At 41.4% G+C, this 25,731-nt stretch overlaps 1 protein-coding gene across 3 annotated transcripts in view; it reads left to right on the forward strand.

The window, feature by feature from the left end:
* The first annotated feature begins 1,020 nt into the window (after nt 1-1,020).
* SRBD1 (S1 RNA binding domain 1) overlaps nt 1,021-25,731 on the forward strand; it is a 253,401-nt gene continuing 228,690 nt past the window's right edge. For all 3 annotated transcript variants that reach the window (XM_055400672.2, XM_055400673.2, XM_088841507.1), the window contains exons 1-4: nt 1,021-1,072; nt 3,442-3,521; nt 4,317-4,491; nt 19,106-19,486. In XM_055400672.2, the coding sequence (XP_055256647.2) occupies nt 3,442-3,521; nt 4,317-4,491; nt 19,106-19,486 (636 nt within the window). In that variant the 5' untranslated portion in view covers nt 1,021-1,072. The remainder of the gene's footprint in view (nt 1,073-3,441; nt 3,522-4,316; nt 4,492-19,105; nt 19,487-25,731) is intronic.

Here is a 25,731-nt window from a genome sequence, read left to right on the forward strand (position 1 = left end):
GCCATAAACCTCAAGGACTTTGTGAGGGCTTATCTGTTCAGTTCAGTTGCTCACTTGTGTCCAACTCTTTGCAACCCCATGGACTGCAAGATGCCAGGCCTCCTGTCCATCACCAACTCCCAGAGTTCACTCAAACTTCATGTCCATTGGGTTGGTGTTGCCACCCAACCACCTCATCCTCTGTCATCCCCTTCTCCAGCCTTCAATCTTTCCCAGTATTAGGGTGTTTTCAAATAAGTTAGTTCTTCATATCAGGTGGCCAAAGTATTGACGTTTCAGCTTCAGCATCAGTCCTTCCAATGAATATTTAGGACTGATTTCCTTTAGGATGGACTGGTTGGATCTCCTCGCAGTCCGAGGGACTCTCAAGAGTCTTCTCCAACACCACAGTTCAAAAGCATCAATTCTTAAGCATCAATTCTTTGGCGCGCAGCTCTGTTTATAGTCCAACTCTCACATCCTTACACGACTACTGGAAAAACCATGTCTTTGACTTGACGGACCTTTGTTGGCAAAGAAGGACCTTTGAGGGCTTATCAGAAGAGGGAAAATTTGGATATGCTCCTAAGGTTATAGCAAACCCTTATCTCCGGGTTTACCCTTAGGAAAGTCAGTTACCGATATTCACGTTAGAAAGACTAAAGCTTGACTCTTTTTCATTTTTCCATTGCAAACTACAAATAATGCAATAAACAGAAACATTATTGAAAAACATTTAAAGGAGGAAAGAAGAAAATAAAAAGAAAGCGGATTAAGAGAAGGAAAAATAAGAAAAACAGGGAGGGGGGGTCGGCCTTTGCAAACACCTCGGGCCCCACCTCCGACGGGTCCGGGTAAACCGAGCTCCGCCCCCAGTCCTGGAAGAGGTCCCACCCCAGAGCTTCAACAAGATCCTCGTTCTAGCCCCGCCTCCGTTCAGCGTGGCTCCACCCCATTCTGGGAGATGAGCGCCTAAGCGGCCAGTCGGGGGGAGCTAGGCGGGACTTCCGGCGTTTGAAAAACTTCCGGCGGGAACCGGAAGACGTTTTCTAGCACACAGACTCACGGACCTTCTGACACGCCGGGCGGGAAGGTGAGCCGAACGTCCGCCTTCGCGGGCTTCCTGCGGGCTCGCTGGAGCCAGGTCCCCGGGCTCCGATATTTTGGGGACCGTTAAAAAAGTTCTGACCGCTCACTGGGGGTATAACATCCGTTTTTAAAGTGAGGAGTTTCATTACATATTACTGTCTGCAGTATCCCACACCCTACCCCCTCGGAAAACCCATCCTAACTGCTGCGTGTCACCTGGCGCGTCTTCTTAGTCAAATTTCAGCACTTAGTACATAACCGCAGTTGTGGGAAAGCCCGGGTAGACCTAGATTGTTTTCATACCTCAAATGAACGGAGGTGGGGGAGGAAGCGCCCTTTTCACTCTCAGATATTGTCCCGGGCAGAATCAGCTGCATCCTCAGCTCTGTGCCTGGGGGCACACTGATCTAGTTGAGTTGTTTGTGGGGAGCTTAGTATCTTTAGCTTTTTATTCTTCGGCGGGTCAGATTCACAAGGAAGAATCTTTACACTCTCCTCCCTAGATGGTAGGAATCTGCTTGGCAGCTTTTGGGGGAGCACAGTTGGAGAAGGGGACCGGGAATCTCTGTATGGTTCCCATGCCCACAGCTGTACTTAGTATCACCTAGTTTGGAGACTCTGTTTTACCTTCTCCGGAGAAGAAACCTCCAGACATTTTCCTGGGGCGTTTGTTAATTTCATGAAGCAGAGTAGAGCTTGTAGAGACGTTGCTTTGCCTCAGACAACAGACACCCAGCTCTTACTCCCTTTACCCTTAGTTCTGAGGTATCAGGTACTGTGTCCTGTGCTTTTTTTGGAGGATGCTGCAGAGAAAATTGGTTTACTTCTGAAATGCTCCCACTGCTGACTTGGGGGTTTAATTTTTACGTAGTAAAATCTGCTAATCTTTCAGGCTTTTGGAATTTTGAGTCATGCCTAGAAAAAGCTTTATTTTCCCACCTCCACTCAAAGTTATGAAAATAGTCTTCTTTACTTTTTGTAGTACTGTACTTTTTTTTTTTTTATTTGGTATGTTTACATCATCAGTGTGGAATGTATTTTTAGTTCATGGTGTGGAAGCAAGAATTTCCTGCAGAGGATAGCTGGTTGTTGTAATACCATTTATTGAATAATTCATTTCTGTCCTGGTTTGAAATGCTAGCGTATCATACGCTGACTTCCTCTGTTTATGTGTTGTGATACAGTACATTCAACACAGAAATCACAAGTTATCCATTCCTCTATGATCAGTATCAAGGAGCACTTATTTAAGGAATGATGGCCTTGAGAAACATAAAATTCCAAAAAGGGGGTGAAGGAGAATATGGAAGAATTTTCTGTCTACTTCCATTTGTTCTCCTGGTTCCGTCTGGGTGCTTTCCTGTCCGGTATTTCTGCACCCACTGGACTGAGTTGAGGGATAGCTGCCAGGAGGACGTCTTCCCTTTTTTGTGACAACCCCTTTGTTATTTCTGGGAGGTGTTCCTTCTCTCAGCAGAAATTAGAACAGAGGCATTATAACGTAGGCTTGGTTTAGGAACTTGTTGAAAGGTTTACAAGCATGTTATAGTCCAGTGTAGTTTTTAGGTTTGACATACGTTCTTTAGGTAGTAAAATTTATCAGCTAAAGCAAATTTGTGTATTGTATGACATCTCTGGCTTGTAGAGACATTCCTTTGCATCAGACAACAGACACCCAGCTCTTACTCCCTTTACCCTTAGTTCTGAGGTTCTTTTTTTTTTTTTAGAACTTAGTTCTTTTTTTTTTTTTTCCCTTAATTTAGAGCTGGGCCTTTGAATTTGGGAAATACTTTCTAGTGGCATTTGTGATTTATTATCCTACTTAAATATTGTGAAATTTTGTTAGGGACTAGATTATCTTGTTTTAGGAACAAACTGGCTGCTTAGTCAGTCAATCAGCATCATGTAATTGACTGTCAGCTTTGTAGATCGGCATCAACTGTACTCTTAAGAAGATAAAGAAGAGGGAAGACATTTCTTGTCTTTGAGATATAGTTTAATAAAGGACTTTATTATTTGATGTCTAATAAATTTTCAAATAATACTTCGAGTATATGCAAGGCTATAATTCTGAAAAAAAATTAAGAGTTCTCACCCTATAGTACTTACATTTTTCCAAAGATGGCCCACACTCACCAGGCTTTTGAAGTTATTGGAAGGCTGTTAGCTGCCCTTATAATTGGTAGCCATAGAAGGGAAAACAAGTGTTCAGCTTGTGAATGATTGTCATTTTTTCCCTCCTATGGCATTTTCTAGCAGAAGAGCTATTGGAGTGTTAGTTTTCAATGGCACATCATTTTGTAGACAAAATAAGTTATCAGTCATTCAGGTGATTTAAATCATGGTGATTTCATGTTATATTTCTTCTTCTAGATGTCATCATTGCCACGAAGAGCAAAAACAAAGGTCCAGACTGTGATATCCAAAGATGAATTCTCTTCCTTCTCTGAGTTGTAAGCATACTTGTTTTGTATGGTGTGGGAGAATGATGTATATTTTAGGAATAGGCTTTCTGTCATTTACTAACTTTACAAGTCATTTTTTTTTGAAGATGGCTTTGTTTTTTCATTCATTCATGCAACAAATACCTATTGAACTCACTGTATTTATTGAACAGAGCTGTATTCCAGGGTCTGTTTAGGTGTTGATGATACACTGTTGAACAAGGAGAAAGTGACCAACTAACTATATAATATTTACACTAGAATATACGATCCATGAGAGTAGAGGAGTTTCTTACATTGCTTTAGAGCATAGTTTCTCAACTTCAGCACTATTGACCAGATAATTCTTTGATATGGGAACTGTCTTTGTGGGATCTTTAGCGGGCGTCCCTGGTCTCTACCCATTAGTTGGTTATATTCCCCCTCCCCCACCTAAGTAGTGACAATCAAAAATGTCTTTAGATATTGTTTAAAAATGGAAAACCTCTCCATGACTATGGTGTGACATGACCCATTTACTATTTACTACTTAAGGTAATAAATGATTTCCTATGTTTTGAGTATATGGTTGTGAATATTGGTTAGGTAAAAGGAAAAAGAAGGGAGACCTGTGATTTACAGTGTATTGGAGGGTATTTCTGGTCAAATTTCTTGTTTCGGTTCATAGTCTGTATTCACATCACTACATTTTATTTTAAACACCAACCTTATTCTTTTTTTTTCAAGAAGCATATGTCTCTTTTTCAGAAACCTTTAGCATTTGGCTTCTTTTTCCTGAAAATTTTTCTGTCGTTTTACTCCTAGATCATCTGCCTCTGAAGATGATAAGGAGGATAGTGCCTGGGAACCCCAAAAGAAAGTCCCCAGAAGCCGTAAGCCACCTGTTTCCAAGGTAGCCAAAGCAAAGAGAGTACCACGAGTGAAGAACGCACTGCAGATCAGTGATGGCTCAGAAGACATGGCTGTTAAGGAGGAGCTGGTAGGTACTTTAGCTGGATAGAGAGAACCCTGCAGTGTCTTCCTAATTGGTGATGCTACTTTCTCCTTACATGGACTAGGAAAAACCTGGTAAATGGCAGAAATTGTGGATCAATGGTGTCTTCTGCCAGGGGTCTTAATAGTATTTACCATAAGATCTATCATGTTGGAGGAAAAAGAATATTTTTCACCTGGCACATATGTCTTGCCATAAGCAAACACTGTATCTGCACCAATCTGGATTAAAAGACACCAACAACAATAAATAATAGGCTCTGTTGCAGTATCAAAAGAGTTATGCATTTCTAAAATCATTCCCTGTGGTATTTCTTAAAATAACAGCTTTCCTAGTTCAATTAAAAGAATAACTCTTAATATGCAGTGGATGTCTTACTTCCCTGGGACTCATTTATTGTGTATAAAGGGAACATTACATTGCACCTTGCTGTGCCCTTGAATCAGGCTTTTGAATTGATCTTTTCTCCTATGAGCCAGTACCTCTGTTTCTTCACCTTTACAGGCAAACTTTTCACTAACACACTTTTAGTGGGTAGGTGAGTAGGTTTTACCTATAGCTAAGAAACCACAATCACAGAAAACTGACCAGTCTAATGACATGGACCACAGCCTTATCTAACTCAATGACTAACTATGAGCCATGCTGTGTAGGGTCACCCAAGACATACGGGTCATGGTGGAGAGTTCTGACAAAACATGTTCCATTGGAGAAGGGAATGGCAAAGCGCTTCAGTATTCTTGCCTTGAGAACCCCATGAACAGTCTAAAAAGGCGAAAAGATAGGACACTGAAAGATGAACTCCCCAGGCCAGTAGGTGCCCAGTATGCTACTGGAGATTGATGGAGAACTAACTCCAGAAAGAATGAAGAGACAGAGCCAAAGCAAAAACAACACCCAGTTGTGAATGTGACTGGTGATGGAAGTAAAGTCCGATGCTGTAAACAGCAGTATTGCATGGAAACCTAGAATGTTAGGTCCATGAATCAAGGCAAATTGGAAGTGGTCAAACAGGAGATGGTAAGAGTGATCATTAACATTTTAGGAATCAGCAAATGAAAATGGACTGGAATGGATGAATTTAACTCAGGTGACCATGATATCTAGTACTGTGGACAAGAGACAAGAATCCCTTAGAAGAAATGGAATAGCCATTGTGGTCAACAAAAGACTCCGAAATTCAGTACTTGGATACAGTCTCAAAAATGACAGAATGATCTCTGTTCGTTTCCAAGGCAAACCATTCAGTATCACAGTAATCCAAGTCTATGCCCCAACCAATAATGCTGAAGAAACAAGTTGAACATTTCTATGAAAACCTACAAGACCATCAAGAATTAACATCCAAAAAAGATGTCCTTTTTGTTATAGGGGACTGGAATGCAAAAGTAGGAAGTCGAGAAACACCTGGAGTAACAGGCAAATTTGGCCTTGGAGCACGGAATGAAGCAGGGCAAAGGCTAACAGAATTTTGCCAAGAGAACACACTGGTCATAGCAAACACCCTCTTCCAACAACACAAGAGAATACTGTACACATGGGCATCACCAGATGGTCAATACCGAAATCAGATTGATTTTATTCTTAGCAGCCAAAGATGGAGAAGCTCTAAACAGTCAGCAAAATCAAAACCAGGAGCTGACTGTGGCTCAGATTATGAACTCCTTATTGCCAAATTCAGACTTAAATTGAAGAAAGTAGAGAAAACCACTAGACCATTCAAGTCTGACCTAAATCAAATCCCTTACGACTATACAATGGAAGTGACAAATAGATTCCAGGGATTAGATCTGATAGACAGAGTGCCTGAAGAACTATGGACAAAGGTTTGTGACATTGTATAGGAGGCAGTGATCAAGACCATCCCCAAGAAAAAGAAATGGAAAAAGGCAAAATGGTTCTCTGACTCAGCCTTACAAACAGCTATGGAAAGACGTGAAAGGCAAAGGAGAAAAGGATAGATATACCCATTTGAATGCAGAATTTTAAAGAATACCAAAGAGAGATAAGAAAATCTTCCTCAGTGATCAGTGCAAAGAAATAGAGGAAAACAATAGAATGGGAAAGACTGGAGATCTCTTCAAGAAAATTAGAGATACCAAGGGAACTTTTCATGCAAAGATTGGCTTGATAAAGGACAGAAATGGTATGGACCTAACAAAAGCAGACGATATTAAGAAGAGATGGCAAGAATACACAGAAGAACTATACAAAAAAGATCTTCATGACCCAGATAATCACGATGGTGTGATCACTCAGCTAGAGCCAGACATCCTGGAATGCAAAGTCAAGTGGGCATTAGGAAGCATCACAACGAACAAAGCTGGTGGAGGTGATGGAATTCCAGTTGAGCTATTTCAAATCCTAAAAGATGATGCTGTGAAAGTGCTGCATTCAATATGCCAGCAAATTTGAAAATCTCAGAAATGGCCATAGGACTGGAAAAGGTCAGTCTTCATTCCAATCCCAAAGAAAGGCAATGCCAAAGAATGCTCAAAATACCACACAATTGCACTGTATCTTACACGCTAGAAAGGAATACTCAAAATTCTCCAAGTCAGGTGTAAACAGTACATGAACTGTGAACTTCCAGATTTAGAAAAGACAGAGGAAACAGATCAAATTGCCAACATTCGCTGGATCATGGAAAAAGTAAGAGAGTTCCAGAAAAACATCTATTTCTGCTTCATTGACTATGCCAAAGCCTTTGACTGTGTGGATCACAACAAACTGGAAAATTCTGAAAGAGATGGGAATACCAGACCACCTGACCTGCCTCTTGAGAAACCTGTATGCAGGACAGGAAGCAACAGTTAGAACTGTACATGGAACAACAGACTGGTTCCAAATAGGAAAAGGAGTATGTCAAGGCTGTATATTGTCACACTGTCATGAGAAATGCTAGACTGGATGAAGCACAAATTGGAATCAAGGTTGCTGGGAGAAATATCAATAATCTCAGATATGCAGATGACACCACCCTTATAGCAGAAAGTGAAGAGGAACTAAAGAGCCTCTTGATGAAAGTGAAAGAGGAGAGTGAGAAAGTTGGCTTAAAACTCAGCATTCAGAAAATCAAGATCATGGCATCTGGTCCCATCAGTTCAGTTCAGTTCAGTCGCTCAGTCGTGTCCGACTCTCTGCGACCCCATGAATCACAGCACGCCAGGCCTCCCTGTCCATCACCAACTCCCGGAGTACACTCAAACTCATGTCCACAGAGTCGGTGATGCCATCCAGCCATCTCATTCTCCGTCGTCCCCTTCTCCTCCCGCCCCCAACCTTTCCCAGCATCAGAGTCTTTTCCAGTGAGTCAACTTGTCGCATGAGGTGGCCAAAGTATTGCAGTTTCAGCTTTAGCATCATTCCCTCCAATGAACAGCCAGGATTGATCTCCTTTAGAATGGACTGGTTGGATCTCCTTGCAGTCCAAGGGACTCTCAAGAGTCTTCTCCAACACCACAGTTCAAAAGCATCGAATCTTCGGCGATCAGCTTTCTTCATAGTCCAACTCTCACATCCATACATGACCACGGGAAAAACCATTGCCTTGACTAGACAGACCTTGGTTGGCAAAGTAATGTCTCTGCTTTTTAATATACTATCAAGGTTGGTCATAACTTTCCTTCCAAGGAGCAAGCGTCTTTTAATTTCACGGCTGCAATCAGCATCTGCAGTGATTTTGGAGCCCAAAAAAATAAAGTCTGACACGGTTTCCACTGTTTTTCCATCTATTTCCCATGAAGTGATGGGACCAGATGCCATGATCTTCGTTTTCTGAATGTTGAGCTTCAAGCCAACCTTTTCACTCTCCTCTTTCACTTTCATCAAGAGACTTTTGAGTTCCTCTTCACTTTCTGCCATAAGGGTGGTGTCATCTGCATATCTGAGGTTATTGATATTTCTCCCAGCAATCTTGATTCCAGCTTGTGCTTCTTCCAGCCCAGCGTTCCTCATGATGTACTCTGCATATAAGTTAAATAAGCAAGGTGACAATATACAACCTTGACGTACATCTTTTCCTATTTGGAACCAGTCTGTTGTTCCATGTACAGTTCTAACTGTTGCTTCCTGACCTGCATACAGGTTTCTCAGGAGGCAGGTCAGGTGGTCTGGGATTCCCATCTCTTTCAGAATGTTCCACAGTTTATTGTGATCCACACAGTCAAAGGCTTTGGCATAGTCAATGAAGCAGAAATAGATGTTTTTCTGAAACTCTCTTGCTTTCTCCATGATCCAGCGGATGTTGGCAATTTGATCTCTGGTTCCTCTGCCTTTTCTAAAACCTGCTTGAACATCTGGGAGTTCACGGTTTACATACTGCTGAAGACTGGCTTGGAGAATCTTGAGCATGACTTTACTAGCGTGTGAGATGAGTGCAATTGTGCGGTAGTTTGAGCATTCTTTGGCATTGCCTTTCTTTGGGATTGGAATGAAGGCTGACCTCTTCCAGTCCTGTGGCCACTGCTGAGTTTTCAAAATCTGCTGGCATATTGAGTGCAGCACTTTCACAGCATCATCTTTCAAGACTTGAAATAGCTCAACTGGAATTCCATCACCTCCACTAGCTTTGTTAGTAGTGATGCTTTCTAAGGCCCACTTGACTTCACATTCCAAGATGTCTGGCTCTAGGTCAGTGATCACGTTATCGTGACTATCTTGGTCGTGAAGATCTTTTTTGCACAGTTTTTCTGTGTATTCCTGGCACCTCTTCTTAATATCTTCTGCTGCTGTTAGGTCCATACCATTTCTGTCCTTTATCGAGCCTCACTTCATGGCAAATAAATGGGGAAGCAGTGGAAACAGTGTCAGACTTTATTTTTTTCGGCTCCATAATCACTGCAGATGGTGATTGCAGCCATGAAATTTTAAAGATGCTTGCTCCTTGGAAGAAAAGTTATGACCAACCTAGACAGCTTATTAAAAAGCAGAGACATTACTGTACCAACAAGGTCCATCTTGTTAAAACTATGGTTTTTCCAGTAGTCATGTATGGATGTGAGAGTTGGACAATAAAGAAAGCTGAGCGCCAAATAATTGATGCTTTGGAACTGTGGTGTTGGAGAAGACTCTTGAGATCCAACCAGTCCATCCTAAAGGAAATTAGTCCTGAATATTCATTGGAAGGGCTGATGCTGAAGCTGAAGTTCCAATACTTTGGCCACCTGATATGAAGATATGACTCTTTTGAAAAGGCCCTAATGCTGGGAAAGATTGAGGGCAGTAGGAGAAGGGTAAGACAGAGGATGAGATGGTTGGATGGCATCACCAACTCTATGGACATGAGTTTGAATGAACTCCAGGAGTTGGTGATAGACAGGGAGGCCTGGCGTGTTGCAGTCCATGGAGTCAGAAAGAGCTGGACCCGACTGAGCAACTGAACTGAATTGAAGAATGAATTGACTTGTTAGCAAAGTTTGGAGATTTTTTATTAAGGGTGGCATGTTCAGTTCAGTTGCTCAGTTGTGTCCGACTCTTTGCGAGCCCATGAATCACAGCACACCAGGCCTCCCTGTCCATCATTAACTCCCGGAGTTCACTCAAACCCATGTCCATCGAGTCGGTGATACCATCCAGCCATCTCATTCTCTGTCGTCCCCTTGTCCTCCTGCCTCCAATCCCTCCCAGCATCAGAGTCTTGTCCAGTGAGTCAGCTGTTTGCATGAGGTGGCCAAATATTGGAATTTCAACTTCAGCACCCATCCTTTCAGTGAACACCCAGTACTGATCTCCTTTAGGATGGACTGGTTGGATCTCCTTGCAGTCCAAGGGACTCTCAAGAGTCTTCTCCAGCGCCACAGTTCAAAAGCATCAATTCTTCGGCGATCAGCTTTCTTCACAGTCCAACTCTCACATCCATACATGACCACTGGAAAAACCATAGCCTTGACTAGACAGACTTGGTTGGCAAAGTAATGTCTCTGCTTTTTAATATGCTATCTAGGTTGGTCATAACTTTCCTTCCAAGGAGTAAGCGTCTTTTAATTTCATGACTGCAATCAGCATCCGCAGTGATTTTGGAGCCCCAAAAAATAAAGTCTGACACTTTCCACTGTTTCCCCATCTATTTCCCATGAAGTGATGGGACCAATGCCATGATCTTTGTTTTCTGAATGTTGAGCTTCAAGCCAACCTTTTCACTCTCCTCTTTCCCTTTCTGCCATAAGGGTGGTGGTATCTGCATATCTGAGGTTCTTGATATTTCTCCTGGCAATCTTGATTCCAGCTTGTGCTTCTTCCAGCCCAGCGTTCCTCATGATGTACTCTGCATATAAGTTAAATAATCAGGGTGACAATATACAACCTTGACGTTCTCCTTTTCCTATTTGGAACCAGTCTGTTGTTCCATGTCCAGTTCTAAGTGTTGCTTCCTGACCTGCATATAGGTTTCTCAAGAGGCAGGTCAGGTGGTCTGGTATTCCCATCTCTTTAAGAATTTTCCATAGTTTATGGTGATGCACACAGTCAAAGGCTTTGGCCTAGTCAATCAAGCAGAAATAGATGTTTTCTGGAACTCTCTTGCTTTTTCTATGATCCAGCGGATGTTGGCAATTTGATCTCTGGTTCCTCTGCCTTTTCTAAAACCAGCTTGAACATCTGGTAGTTCATGGTACACATATTGCTGAAGCCTGGCTTGGAGAATTTTGAGCATGACTTTACTAGCGTGTGAGATGGGTGCAATTGTGCAGTAGTTTGAGCATTCTTTGGCATTGCCTTTCTTTGGGATTGGAATGAAGACTGACCTTTTCCAGTCCTATGGCCACTGCTGAGTTTTCCAAATTTGCTGGCATACTGGGTGCAGCACTTTCACAGCATCATGTTTCAGGATTTGAAATAGCTCAACTGGGATTCCATCACCTCCATTAGCTTTGTTCGTAATGGTGCTTTCTAAGGCCCACTTGGCTTCACATTCCAGGATGTCTGGCTCTAGGTGAGTGATCATACCGTCGTGATTATCTTGGCCGTGAAGATCTTTTCTGTACAGTTCTTCTGTGTATTCTTGCCACCTCTTCTTAATATCTTCTGCTTCTGTTAAGTCCATACCATTTCTGTCCTTTATCGAGCCCATCTTTGCATGAAAAGTTCCCTTGGTATCTCTAATTTTCTTGAAGAGATCTCTTGTCTTTCCTATTCTGTTGTTTTCCTCTATTTCTTTGCATTGATTGCTGAGGAAGGCTTTCTTATCTCTCCTTGCTATTCTTTGGAATTCTGCATTCAGATGCTTATATCTTTCCTTTTCGCCTTTGCTTTTCGCTTCTCTTCTTTTCACAGCTATTTGTAAGGCCTCCTCAGACAGCCATTTCGCTTTCTTGCATTTCTTTTCCATGGGGATGGTCTTGGTCCCTGTCTCCTGTACAATGTCACGAACCTCCGTCCAGAGTTCATCAGGCACTCTATCTATCAGATCTAGTCCCTCAAATCTATTTCTCACTTCCACTGTATAATCATAAGGGATTTGATTTAGGTCATATCTGAATGGTCTAGTGGTTTTCCCTACTTTCCTCAATTTAAGTCTGAATTTGGCAATAAGGAGTTCATGATCTGAGCCACAGTCAGCTCCTGGTCTTGATTTTGCTAACTGTATAGAGCTTCTCCATCTTTGGCTGCAAGGAATATAATCAGTCTGATTTCGGTGTTGACTATCTGGTGATGTCCATGTGTAGAATCTTCTCTTGTGTTGTTGAAAGAGGGTGTTTGCTATGACCAGTGCGTTCTCTTGGCAAAACTCTATTAGCCTTTGCCCTCCTTCATCCCGTGCTCCAAGGCCAAATTTGCCTGTTACTCCAGGTGTTTCTTGACTTCCTGCTTTTCATTCCAGTACCCTGGAATGAAAAGGACATCTTTTTTGGGTGTTAGTTCTAAAAGGTCTTGAAGGTCTTTATAGAACCGTTCAACTTCAGCTTCTTCAGCGTTACTGGTTGGGGCATAGGCTTGAATTACTGTAATATTGAATGGTTTGCCTTCTAAACGAACTGATATCATTCTGTCGTTTTTGAGATTGCATCCAAGTACTGCATTTTGGACTCTTTTGTTGACCATGATGGCTACTCCATTTCTTTAAGGGATTCCTGCCCACAGTAGTAGATATAATGGTCATCTGAATTAAGTTCACCCATTCCAGTCCATTTTAGTTCACTGAATGCCTATGTTCACTCTCGCCATCTCCTGTTTGACCACTTCCAATTTGCCTTGATTCATCGACCTAACATTCCAGGTTCCTATGCAATATTGCTCTTTACAGCATAGGACCTTGCTTCTATCACCAGTCACATCCACAACTGGGAGTTGTTTTTGCTTTTGCTCTATCCCTTCATTCTTTCCGGAGTCATTTCTCCACTGATCTCCAGTAGCATACTGGGCACCTACCGACCTGGGGAATTCCTCATTCAGTATCCTATCATTTTGCCCTTTGTTACTGTTCATGGGGTTCTCAAGGCAAGTATACTGAAGTGGTTTGCCATTCCCTTCTCCAGTGGACCACATCCTGTCTGACCTCTCCACCATGACCCGCCCATCTTGGGTGGCCCCGCATGGCATGGCTTAGTTTCAGTGAGTTAGACAAGGCTGTGGTCCATGTGATCAGATCGACTAGTTTTCTGTGATTATGATTTCAGTGTGTCTACCCTCTGATGCCCTCTCGCAATACCTACTGTCTCTTTTGGTTTTCTCTTACCTTGGTTGTGGGTTATCTCTTCACGGCTGCTCCAGCAAAGCGCAGCCGCTGTACCTTACCTTGGACAAGGGGTATCTCTTCATGGCTGCCGTCCTGATCTTCAATGTGGAGTAGCTCCTCTCGGCCCTCCTTGCGCCGCTGCCACCACCTGGAGGTAGGGTTCCTCCTCTCAGCTGCCTACCCTGACCTCGGGCGAGGGGTAGCTCCTCTTGGCCGCCGCCCCTGGCCTCGGATTGGGGTAGCTCCTCTTGGCCACGCTTCTGCGTGTGGTCCGTTGCGCGGCCGGCTGCACTTAAAAGTACCTTGGCCGTCTAATTAGCAAATATATCTTAGTTGCATGGTTCTTTGTTTTGGGGTCACTAACCCTTTGAGAATTTGATTATAGTTATGAACTTTCTCTTCAGGAACACTTGCACATGCCCATCCTCTAAGTTTTAAAGTTTATTTTAAGAGGGTATAACTTAAGAACCCTTGTCATGGCGACTTCTTGATCCTTTCCATTATGCTTGATGTATGTATATTTTTTTAAAGGGAAAGAGCGAATTCATATGGAAAGCCTCTCAAGAGATATTGAGCTAATTTTCTAGCTCAGTCAAAACACATGGAGCATTTTGGAAGATTTCGTTTCATTGGTTTTTCATCTTGCCTTGATGTAACCACCACTAAACAAAATAATTGAAAACTATTTTGGGTGGAGCTAGAATTGGTAGTCTCTTAATAATTTTAAAATCTGTTGTTAGCAAGCATCGTAGACAAAATCCATCACTATTTGGTCTCTTCCTCTCCGTATTGCTATAATTTGCCAATCCACTGGCCATTCCTCTTCTTTTGAAGAATTTAGCTCCAGCTTCATATCTTCCTCTCTGCCATCTTTGGTAATTTTTCTCAGTGCTTTCCCTCTCCACTTGATGAGCCTTCTAGTACCTTGTGTTCCTGGTTCTTTAACCTCCGCACCTCCAGTACTTTTTCTTCCCTGCCTTCCCTCTCCCCTCTCATGATCTCAACCTGAATCTTGTCATGACCAGAGACTGTGCTACCTCTGGCATTTCTATTGTGTCTCTCTCACTTTTGTACCATCAGCTTACCATTTCCTGTCTTACCACCGTACTTGCTCAGATGCCGTCACTGCCACAATTTTGCCATTTTTCACAACTTCTTAGCAGTTCTCAGCCTAGGGAGCTTGAAAAAAATTCCAATGCCTAGATCCCTTTTCTGAAGAATTCTAGAGGTGAGCTTGGTACCAGTGGTATTACTTTTTTAAAGCTCCTCACGTGATTGTTATATATAGTCAAGAGTTGAGGTCCATTACCTAATCCTTTGACTCTAGAGCTCTGTCATTGTCCGTCAGTCCATTCTTTTCCTACCTAATCTAGCCTAGATTACATAATCACTTTTTATTGAATCAGTTCAGTTCAGTTGCTCAGTCATGTCCGACTCTTTGTGACCCCATGAATCACAGCACGCCAGGTCTCCCTGTCCATCACCAACTCCCGGAGTTCACTCAGACTCATGTCCACAGAGTCGGTGATGCCATCAAGCCATCTCATTCTCTGTCGTCCCCTTCTTCTCCCACCCCCAATCCTTCCTAGTATCAGAGTCTTTTCTAGTGAGTCAACTCGTCGCATGAGGTGGCCAAAGTATTGGAGTTTCAGCTTTAGCATCAGTCCTTCCAATGAACACCCAGGATTGATCTCCTTTAGAATGGACTGGTTGGATCTCCTTGCAGTCCAAGGGACTCTCAAGAGTCTTCTCCAGCACCACAGTTCAAAAGCATCAATTCTTCGTCGATCAGCTTTCTTCACAGTCTAACTCTCACATCCATACATGACCACTGGAAAAACCATAACCTTGACTAGATGGACCTTTGTTGGCAAAGTAACGTCTCTGCTTTTTAATATGCTATCTAGGTTGGTCATAACTTTCCTTCCAAGGAGTAAGCGTCATTTAATTTCATGGCTGCAATCAGCATCCACAGTGATTTTGGAGCCCAAAAAAATAAAGTCTGACACTGTTTTCACTGTTTCCCCATCTATTTCCCATGAAGTGATGGGACCAGATGCCATGATCTTCGTTTTCTGAATGTTGAGCTTCAAGCCAACCTTTTCACTCTCCTCTTTCACTTTCATCAAGAGACTTTTGAGTTCCTCTTCACTTTCTGCCATAAGGGTGGTGTCATCTGCATATCTGAGGTTATTGATATTTCTCCCGGCAATCTTGATTCCAGCTTGTGCTTCTTCCAGCCCAGCGTTCCTCATGATGTACTCCATATAAGTTAAATAAGTAGGGTGACAATATACAACCTTGACGTACTCCTTTTCCTATTTGGAACCAGTCTGTTGTTCCATGTCCAGTTCTAACTGTTGCTTCCTGACCTGCATACAGGTTTCTCAAGAGGCAGGTCAGGTGGTCTGGGATTCCCATCTCTTTCAGAATGTTCCACAGGTTATTGTGATCCGCACAGTCAAAGGCTTTGGCATAGTCAATGAAGCAGAAATAGATGTTTTTCTGGAACTCTCTTGCTTTCTGCATGATCCAGCGGATGTTGGCAATTTGATCTCTGGTTCCTCTGCCTTTTCTAAAACCTGCTTGAACATCTGGGAGTTCACGGTTCACGTATTGCTGAAGCCTGGCTTGGAGAATTATAAATAGTGAGACTATTTACCCTTCTTTTATTTGACCCTACGTGGCTGACTTAAAGTGAGGCACTAGGTGAGCCATTGCTTCTCCTGCCTGCAGTGAGCAGAAAACAGCTTCACCAATGACTTGTTTTGTTTTACATTAGATTCATAACCTCAGACCCTTGATTTGCATCAGAAATACCTGGTAGACTTACTATTCCAGCAAGTTTGATTTTCGACTTTTTTCTCTTTTCTTAAACTTCCTCAGTTCCTTTCCCTTCTCTCACTCAGCTGATGCCATTGCCTTTTATTTATTTGAGAATATATGATGTTTCTCATTTTCCCATGACCAAGCTGAGACCAATTAAATAATAATCACCAATTAACTAATGATCTGCTCATATTTGTTTTCACCTTCTATCCTGTTGCCATGGAGGAAGTGTTATTCCTCCTACCAAGGATGGGTTTGCCTCTTGGGCTTATGATCTCATCCACTCTTGTGCAGGGTCTCTGTTCCCTCTGTCATCTCCTTTCTTTTCTCTTGTCAGCTTTTCTTCCTTAATTGCTTTTGAGTATAAAAATGTTCTTTTACATCTAGTTTTAAAGAAGCCTTTCCTTGACTCCATATCCCTTTCCAGTTAGCTGTCAAGCTCATACAGTACAACATAAGGCAGTCAAGGCCATGTCCTACTGACTGATTCAACTGGTAAAGATAATGAATCACTTTTTTGATGTAGACAGTTTACGACTTTCAGAGATAGTTTAAATAAGAATGGTCAGATTCTTCCTGGAGTTTTGGGTTTAGTCATAGGCTACCTAATTACCATCTGAAGTGTTCCGTCACTCAGTCGTGTCCGACTCTTTGCGACCCTGTGGACTGTAGCCTACCAGGCTTCTCCGTCCACGGGATTCTCCAGGCAAGAATACTGGAGTGGATTACCATTTCCTTCTCCAGGGGATCTTCCCAACTCAGGGATTGAACCCGTGTCTCCCGCATTGGAGGCAGACTCTTTAACCTCTGAGCCACAAGGGAAGTGTTAAGAGTGATTAAAACACCCATGAAGGTGAAAGAAAATGTACTGTGATTATTTAGTCTGTTAAAGATTCAGGTTAAATATAAGGAGAAAAAATATTTTCATGGCTTGTTCAGCTTGAGTATGTCACTGGGGAAGGCTGTAGAGTCTTAGAAGCTTTAAAAATGGAGCAATATTGCCATATAGTTTTGATCTGTATTTTGATCTAAACATGCTTGGATTCACCTTTTCTCAAAACTTTTGGTTGTTGGACTTCTTTACACTCTTAGAACTTACTAAGGACCCCAAGGGACTTTTGCTTATGTGGTTTATATCTGTAAATATATACCATATTAGAAATTAAAAATGAGAAAATAATTGATTAAGTAAAAAATATTATTAAACCTATTTCATGTTATGCAAATAACATGTTTTAATGAAAAATAGGTGTATATTTTCAAAACAACCAAAAATTAGTGGAAAGAATGATTTGTTTTACATTTTTGCAATTATCTTTAATGTCCAAACTCATGTCCATCGAGTCGGTGATGCCATCCAGCCATCTCATTCTCTGTCATCCAGAGTGCTGGTTTAATAATGCATAGTTTTGATATAACCATCACAAGGAGTTAAAATTCCTATGACTAGCACTGTGTCTTTTGGAGGCTGAAGTAAGTAGAGAAATAATAATCAGAAATTTACTTGATGAGCATGGGCTCAGATTAGGAGAATTAGATACATTTTTTGGTTTTATTGAATACGTAATCTGCTTGTCACACTAATAACTGAATGTTTTAACTGCATAAATATAAGGTAGTCTGATGTATCCATCTCACAAGACACCAGTCTTACCATTGCGACCAAATTAATCAAAATCTGTTTTCTGACTTTTTCTTTTCTTTGTGCATTACTTAGAATGCTGATCGTATTTGCTTTTTACAGATCTCCTTTTTCTTTGCCTCTGGGGCTGAGAATTCTTGTATGATTGACATATTCCTTCTTTAGCTATGTCCGTTAATTTGATCAGGTTATTATCAGCTCTTATGGACTTCGGTTGTGGGGGAAGTTCTATTTTTGTAGCTGTGTTCTTATCCATTTTGTTCCAATTACAAATGCAATACTGAGAGGGCTATTTATATAATTTCCAGGTTAGGTGATGATAGGTGGGCATTAGGATGAGGGTGTGGTTTGTAGTTTCTAGTATTTTTAGTAGTCAGTAATTCTAGGAAAAAAATATCTGCTAGGAGAGGAAAGTGAATATTTACTGACATTTAAGTTGGGAGCAGTTCTTTTGTTCGAGTGTGTGCCATGTGCATCACTCAGGTAACTGAAAGCAAGCTAGCTTGTGAAATTGAAAATTCTGTGGGGCAGGGTCTGTATTTTATTTCCCACTCTAGTGTCAAAACAAGTGCCAGATGTCATTGCTTCATTCCTGAGCTGTCACCCGGAAGTTGGGTGGTCCAGAGAATAACCCCTGGACACCTGTGTGTACTGCACTGCAGACTCCTATGAAGAAGTGCCTGATGCTACCCTGCTGTCCTGCCATGTGTTCTTTTAGCAAAACGGGTGGCAAGTGTAGCCTGTTGAGTTTTTATGAGCCTGTGTTACTCTTCTCATAAAGGGTTGACTTTTGATTGCAGATTTTTAAATCTTGTTTTTTCTGCCAGGTGTGTACCTTTCCTTTACTCATTAAAAAAAAAATTAAACCTTTTATTTCTAGATAATTGTAATTTCACATGCAGTTGTGAAAAATAATACAGAAAGAAGATATCATGTACTCTTTATCTAATTTCCCCCATGGTAACATCTTGAAAAACTATAGCTAAATATCACAACCAGGATATTGACATTGATAAAAATCCCAGTGATCTTACTTAGATTTCCCCAGTTTTATTTGTATTCATTTGTACGCATGTGTATGTATATGTGTGTTTAGCTCTATGCAGTATTACCCTATGTGTAGGTCTCTGCATCCACCACACAGAACAGTTCCATCACAAGGATCCCTAGTATTGACCTCTTGTAGCCACACCCACCTCCCTCCCAGCTTCCACCCCCAACTCTGACCCCCCCAAGTAACCATTAATTTTTTCCAGGAATATTTTATAAATACAGCTGTGCAGTATGTAACTTTTTGAGATTGTCTTTTTCTCTCCACTCAACAATTTCCTTGAGATTCTTTCAGATTACTGTGTATGTGAATAATTTGTGCCTTTTCATTGCTAAGTAATATTTCAGGGCCACTGTTTTTTTCACTCTTCTAATTCTCATGTGTTCTCTTTGTGGTTTGCTAGAATAATTCTATTGCTATTGCCGACGTTGGCTTAGAAGACAAAAACAAATTGGAGACTGGGCAGACTCTGAAAACAGCAAAGACAAAACGGAAGAATTCAGCTCAGTCACCTTCAGCTCAGAGGGCTAAAAAGCTGAAAACTGATGAAGAAGCCAACAAGGCCAGCAGCTTCGAGAGCAGAAATAACAGCACAGAGACGCCGTGCACTAGTGCCACGTGGGAAGGTGGGTGCGAGGAAGAGGAGAACAAAGACGACTTTACATGTGACCAGTCCCCTTTGAAGAAAGTGAAGACGGAAGCGTGTCCTCAGGGGCAGCCTGTCAGGTTTCCGGCAAATACCAGTCATATTGAGGAAGTGGAAATGAACTGGGACATAGTACAGGTACGCACAGCCTTATTTTGCCACTTCAGTTTGATTCTTTTTGACTGGGATGGGGTGAGGGAAGACCTGGGAGTTTTCAGTTCCCTTGTCACTTTTGCCAGTGGTTCCTGTAGGTTGGCTCTTGGGTACGTTGTTTGGTATTATAGCTTATTGTCATTAATTCTTCAGTTAAAAGCTGTGACCTCAGGAAAGTAGATTTCTTTCCATGGTGTTCTAGTGAACATGTATTCTATAGACAGATCACCTCAACAGATTGGGCCCTCCCAAGTTCCTTGGTAAGTTTTTGCTTTGTACTTGGACTGTAATTCCCCATAAAAGCAGTGCAAGTGATTAAGTCATTGGCTGTTAGTATGTCTATTTAACTCTTAGTGCAGTGCTGTAATACTCTATAAACCAGGCTTAGTAACTTCTTAAAGGAAATTTCTATCCGAATTCCAACTTGGGCTCCCATAATTATATATATATATATATATTTATTGGAAGCTTTACAATATTATATTAGTTGGTTTGGCCATACATTGACATGAATCCGCCCCGGGTGTACATGTGTTCCCCTTCTTGAACCCCCCTCCCACCTCCCCATATCCTCCCTCTGGGTCATCCCCGTGCACCAGCCCCTAGCATCCTGTGTCATGCGTCGAACCTGGACTGGTGATTCGTTTCACATATGATAATATACATGCTTCAATGCCATTCTCCCCAATCATCCCACCCTCACCCTCTCCCACAGAGTCCCAAAGACTGTTCTATACACCTGTGTCTCTTTTGCTGTCTCATATACAGGGTTAAGGTTACCATCTTTCTAAATTCCATATATATGCATTAGTTTACTGTATTGGTGTTTTTTTCTTTCTGGTTACTTCATTCTGTATAATAGGCTCCAATTTCATCCACCTCATTAGAACTGATTCAAATGTATTCTTTTTGATAGCTGACTAATACTCCATTGTGTAAATGTACCAAAGCTTTCTTATCCATTCGTCTGCAGATGGACATCTAGGTTGCTTCCATGTCCTCGCTATTATAAACAGTGCTGCAATGAACATTGGAGTACACGTGTCTCTTTCAATTCTGGTTTCCTCGGTGTGTATGCCCAGAAGTGCGATTGCTGGATCATATGGTATTTCTATTTCCAGTTTTTTGAGGAATCTCCACACTGTTCTCCATAGTGGCTGTACTAGTTTGCATTCCCACCAACAGTGTAAGAGGGTTCCCTTTTCTCCACACCCTCTCCAGCATTTATTGCTTGTAGACTTTTGGATAGCAGCCATTCTGACTGGTGTGAAATGGTATCAAAATCACATTGATTTGCATTTCTCTGATTATGAGGGATGTTGAGCATTTTTTCATGTGTTTGTTAGCCATCTTTATGTCTTCTTTGGAGAAATGTCTGTTTAGTTCTTTGGCCCATTTTCTGATTGCGTTGTTTATTTTTCTGGAATTGAACTGCAGGAGCTGCTTGTATATTTTGGAGATTAATTCTTTGTCAGTTGTTTCATTTGCTATTATTTTCTCCTATTCTGAAGGCTGTCTTTTCACCTTGCTTATAGTTTCCTTTGCTGTGCAGAAGCTTTTGATTTTAATTAGGTCCCATTTGTTTATTTTTGCTTTTATTTCCAATATTCTGGGAGGTGGGTCTTGGAGGATCCTGCTGTGATTTATGTCGGAGAGTGATTTGCTTATGTTCTCCTCTAGGAGTTTTATAGTTTCAGGTCTTACATTTAGATCTTTAATCCATTTTGAGTTTATTTTTGTGTATGGTGTTAGGAAGTGTTCTAGTTTCATTCTTTTACAGGAGAAATCATATTTCTTCCAGTTTCTTTGACTCGCTTTGAGGATGGTAGAGAAGACTGAGGAGTGACTCATTAAACAGTGATTCCCAGTGTTTTGTCCACCCCCACACACTCTGAACATTTCAGACTTAATCATAGCAGTACTCCTCATGGTGGATGGGGATCACCTCCGTCCTTATTGTTTGACCCATGGTGATTCTGACGAATGCTTCTTCCTCTGCTGGGAAATACTGCTCTAGAGCCCATTGCCTCTGCTGGGAAATACCACTTCTCAGTCTGGAATTGTCTGTGTGTTACTTTTCTCTTCAGAGGAACTTCTTTTTATCCATGCTGCCTTTTCTATTACCTACTAGTTGACCATTGCCAGTAACTTTTAATTATGATTTTTCTTCTCTCTGACTCATTAAGGAATAGAATGTTGCCTCACAGCTTTCTTCTTATTCCTGAACAGTCCAGAATTGAGAAACAGCATAATTAGGCTCCTTTCTATGCCTTCTTTTTGTTTTTTTCACTTAGGCCTACAAGGAAATGTTTTAAAAGACATTTAAAACAGCCTGCATCAGGTTCACCCTGAAGGCTTTCTTAACAAGCAGATCCCTTGGTTCCAATCCATACCTTCAGGGGCAGGTGGGTGTGTCCCACTTCCCTTCTCTTCTTAACTTTTCAGCCTATCTCTGCTGTTGACAAAGATTTACCTCTAGTAGTTGACCCTGAGTAGGAAGGAGGGGGAATGTTTCAAAGCACAGGAAGTCTTTTGAACTATGGAAATAAGTTTTGCAAAATGAAGTCAGGGGTTAATTATTCTGTGAAACTCTGCTTCACACCCATATCTCATAATCTGTGTAAAAGAAAGAAATGAAAATAACCCTACCTTTGACAGTTGTTTACCAGTAATAGAATCCTGCTTCTAATGAGCTTAAGCAGAAAAGAGGAGGCAGGGGCCTTTCGAAGAATGCAAGGGACAAAGTGTGATCAAGTCTCCTAAGGCCTTGAACCAGAAATTGGAAAACTGAGGACTTGAGGAAGCCATTTTCTCAATTTTCTCTATTTCAGAGATTTCATGATCACCCATTTTCACCCCCTCTCTGTTTGAGTTGTTGTTTTCTCTTGGCAGATCAGAAAGCAGATCGTATTTCCCTACTTCTTTATGAAAGGTGGGAGCTGACAGCCCCTCAATTCATTTACCATTAGTTTTAGCTAGTGAGGAGGGAGAAGTGTACAGTGAGAACAGGTCCCCAACTGCCAAAGGGTGAGTGGCAGAAGAAGAGCAGCCAGGAGTAAAAGTTTCATCTGTAAATCAGTAGCAGGAATGTCCATGTGATGTTTGAATATCAAATGGAAGCAAGCTTTCAGGTCTAGAACTATTTTATGGCCTTTGACCATATTATCTGGGTAGTATGAGTGTGCTTGTCTTTACTTTCAATTCTAAGCATTTTTCCTCCTTATATTACTAGCGATTTTTGGCAGCTCAAACAAGCCTGTTCTCAGAATGTGCCACTCTGTTGCATGTGAGTTGGGGGAAGTGGTTGCCTGAGCTGCGACCTTCACTGAGCATCCTGAGGACCACTAGTAAGCTCAGCATTTTCTAGATGGGTTTAGGAAAATTTCCTGGGGAACTTTAGGTGTGGCTTACTTGTTTGTGTTTTTAAAAGATTTAACCAGGTACAGTCATCCTTGTCTAACCTTGAATTACTTTTCAATCTTGTCATATATGTGGACTTCCTGTCCTATACTATTTTCCATAAGCAGGAGAGAGAATCATTTTATCTGCCAAACATGGCAGTCAAAAACTGGGTCACTAAGTCACTTCAGTCGTGTCCGACTCTGTGTGACCCCGTAGATGGAAGCCCACCAGGCTCCGCCATCCCTGGGATTCTCTAGGCAAGAACACTGGAGTGGGTTGCCATTTCCTTCTCCAATGTGTGAAAGTGAAAAGTGAAAGTGAAGTCGCTCAGTCGTGTCCGACCCCTAGCGACCCCATGGACTGCAGCCCACCAGGCTCCTCCATCCATAGGATTTTCCAGGCAAGAGTACTGGAGTGGCTTGCCATTGCCTTCTCCGTGGTTGAGAATAGTGGCAGGTGTTAAAGGGAAACGGCTTAGCAGAGTGAGAGTCAACAACGCCAAGTCAATCAGCAAGACAGTCAGGAAGGCTTTGAACATTTGAGTGAGACTCAGTGAAATGCTTGTGGTATACATATTAACTGCCACAAAATGAAATGTATGTCCAAGTTCTTTGGGGAAGTTCTGACAAGTACCTCGTTAGTAAGGAATGGTTGAGGAAATTAACTGTATAGGAATTATTCAGTCTTGAACATGAGGGAAATGTTATTTATATTTCCTTCATTTTAAGGACTATGGACCCTGCCCACCATGATACCTTGATCCTCTTAACTTTTTCCTTTCAAGGTGTTTTTTTTTTCCTCCAACTCTAAAGTTCCATAACTTTTTCAGGAGCATCACTGTCTTGTTTGGGGAGGAAATTTACCTATGAACACTCTGTATCTATTTCCTAATCAGTTTCTGGGATCACCAGACTCCTTGGGGAAAACAAGGAGTTTTCCTACTTCATCGCTTTTCTGCAAACTGCAAATGTGTGGTTGCCTTAAGAAACTAGTTTTTGTTAAAGTATATTATATCATTAAGCAAATATATTGTGAATACCATAACCTTTATAAGAATTTGAAGAGATGACTAGCTACACCCAGTTTTTGAGAAAATTAAATGCTCTGAAGTGGTGATTGCTATTATGTAGTCTATTTTGAGGGAGGTGGGAGTAGAGGAACCATATGCAATATATTAGTAATGTTTGCTAAATTAGGGAAGAAGAGTGAGAAAAACCTATTTATTAGCCATTTTCCCCATTCTTGCAAGAGATGATGTGGAAATATGTGGGTGAAGAAGACCACAGGGTGACAGAATAGGGGAAAGAAGTGGGACAGGAAGGAGACAACTGTCTCTGAGTTAACTTTCTCACAGCACTTTTACACATAAGCATGTGTCACTCGTTAGGAGGAATTAAGTAAAAACAATTGGATTGACCCTTGCTTTTTTATAATTTAGCTGGAAGTATTTATTATGCGCCTTAAAACAAGCTTTCTGAAATATATATGGAGAAAATTGTACTGAAGTATACACCTCATGAGTGTTCAAAAATGTAAGCGTGTAATAAACTTCCAGATCAAGAAACAGAATGTTCCCAGCAGCCTAGAATCTCTTTATACCCCTTCTCAATCCTGTGTCCCCTCTCCTAAAACCACCCTTCTGACTTCTAACATCATACCTAGTTTTTCCTGTTGCAGTCTTTAGGAAACTTATTTGTGTGGTAAAATAGGCAATGTAAAGAAGTGAATGGGTTAGGGTGCAGAGAGCAGCAGTGATAGAGCATTTCAGAAGTGGGGTGTCCGGTTGCTGGTTCGCTTTTTGAGAGAATAAAACATTCTTTCTCTCCGTGCTGGTCATTCACGTATTACTTAATTCAGATATGAGTTCTGTTAAACTGCAGACACTGCTTGGATTATTACAGCAGTGGTTTAGTTGTTGATGCCCAGAAGTTTTCTTGTTTTTAACTGAGAAGATGGGAACATAGACTTTGAGGAGTAAATTCTCAGGCCGCTTGGAGAGAAGGCCATTTTGTGAGGGGTTTTGGACATCAGAGGGCAGTATGACGGCATCATGTCTCCTCTGCAGTGGGATTCAGGAAGAGAAGTGAGACAACTTGATTAATTTGTACTTTTGCCTAAAGAATATCATCTTGCTTTGCCCACAAATCAAATTTTTGAAGAGGTAAAATAGCATGTGGGACTTTTGGCCATTTACTTGACTTCTTTGAGCATCAGTTTTTATAGCTGTAAAATGGGAATCAGTTCAGTTCAGTTGCCCAGTTGTGTCTGACTCTTTGCGACCCCATGGACTGCAGCACGCCAGGCTTCCCTGTCCATCACTAACTCCTGAAGCTTGCTCAAACTCATGTCTATTGAGTTGGTGATATAAATGGGAATAGTAATAATATTTGTCTCACGTAGTTTAAATGAGTTAATATTGAATGTGTAAAAGTATGTAGAACATAATAAGCCCTATACAGGTGTTAGCTTAAAATGGTAGTCACCAAAAGTGCCTCTCTACTTAAGTCTTAAAAAAATATTGAGACTGCTTTCCTTTTTTCCTTTTTCCTTTACTCTCATTCCTATCCACTAGTTAACTATAAAAATTAAGTAAAATTAAGTAATAAATGTTAACAGTTTAAAAATAAAAACTATCTTAGTTCCCTGCCTTACCCCTAACCAGCCTGAGAATTTTATTTTTGCTTTTAACTCTTACTTATTTGTTATTTGCTTTATTTTTCTAAGACACAGATTGCTGGACCCTACCTCAGAGATTCTGATTCAGTTGATCTGGGGTGAGACTCAAGAACTTGCACTTCTAACAAAGTTTCCTGATGATGTTTATGCTG

Source organism: Moschus berezovskii, chromosome 11, assembly GCF_049115385.1.
Source record: "Moschus berezovskii isolate FMDL1 chromosome 11, NW_MosBer_1.0, whole genome shotgun sequence".
In the NCBI taxonomy this organism is placed as follows: Eukaryota; Metazoa; Chordata; class Mammalia; order Artiodactyla; family Moschidae; genus Moschus; species Moschus berezovskii.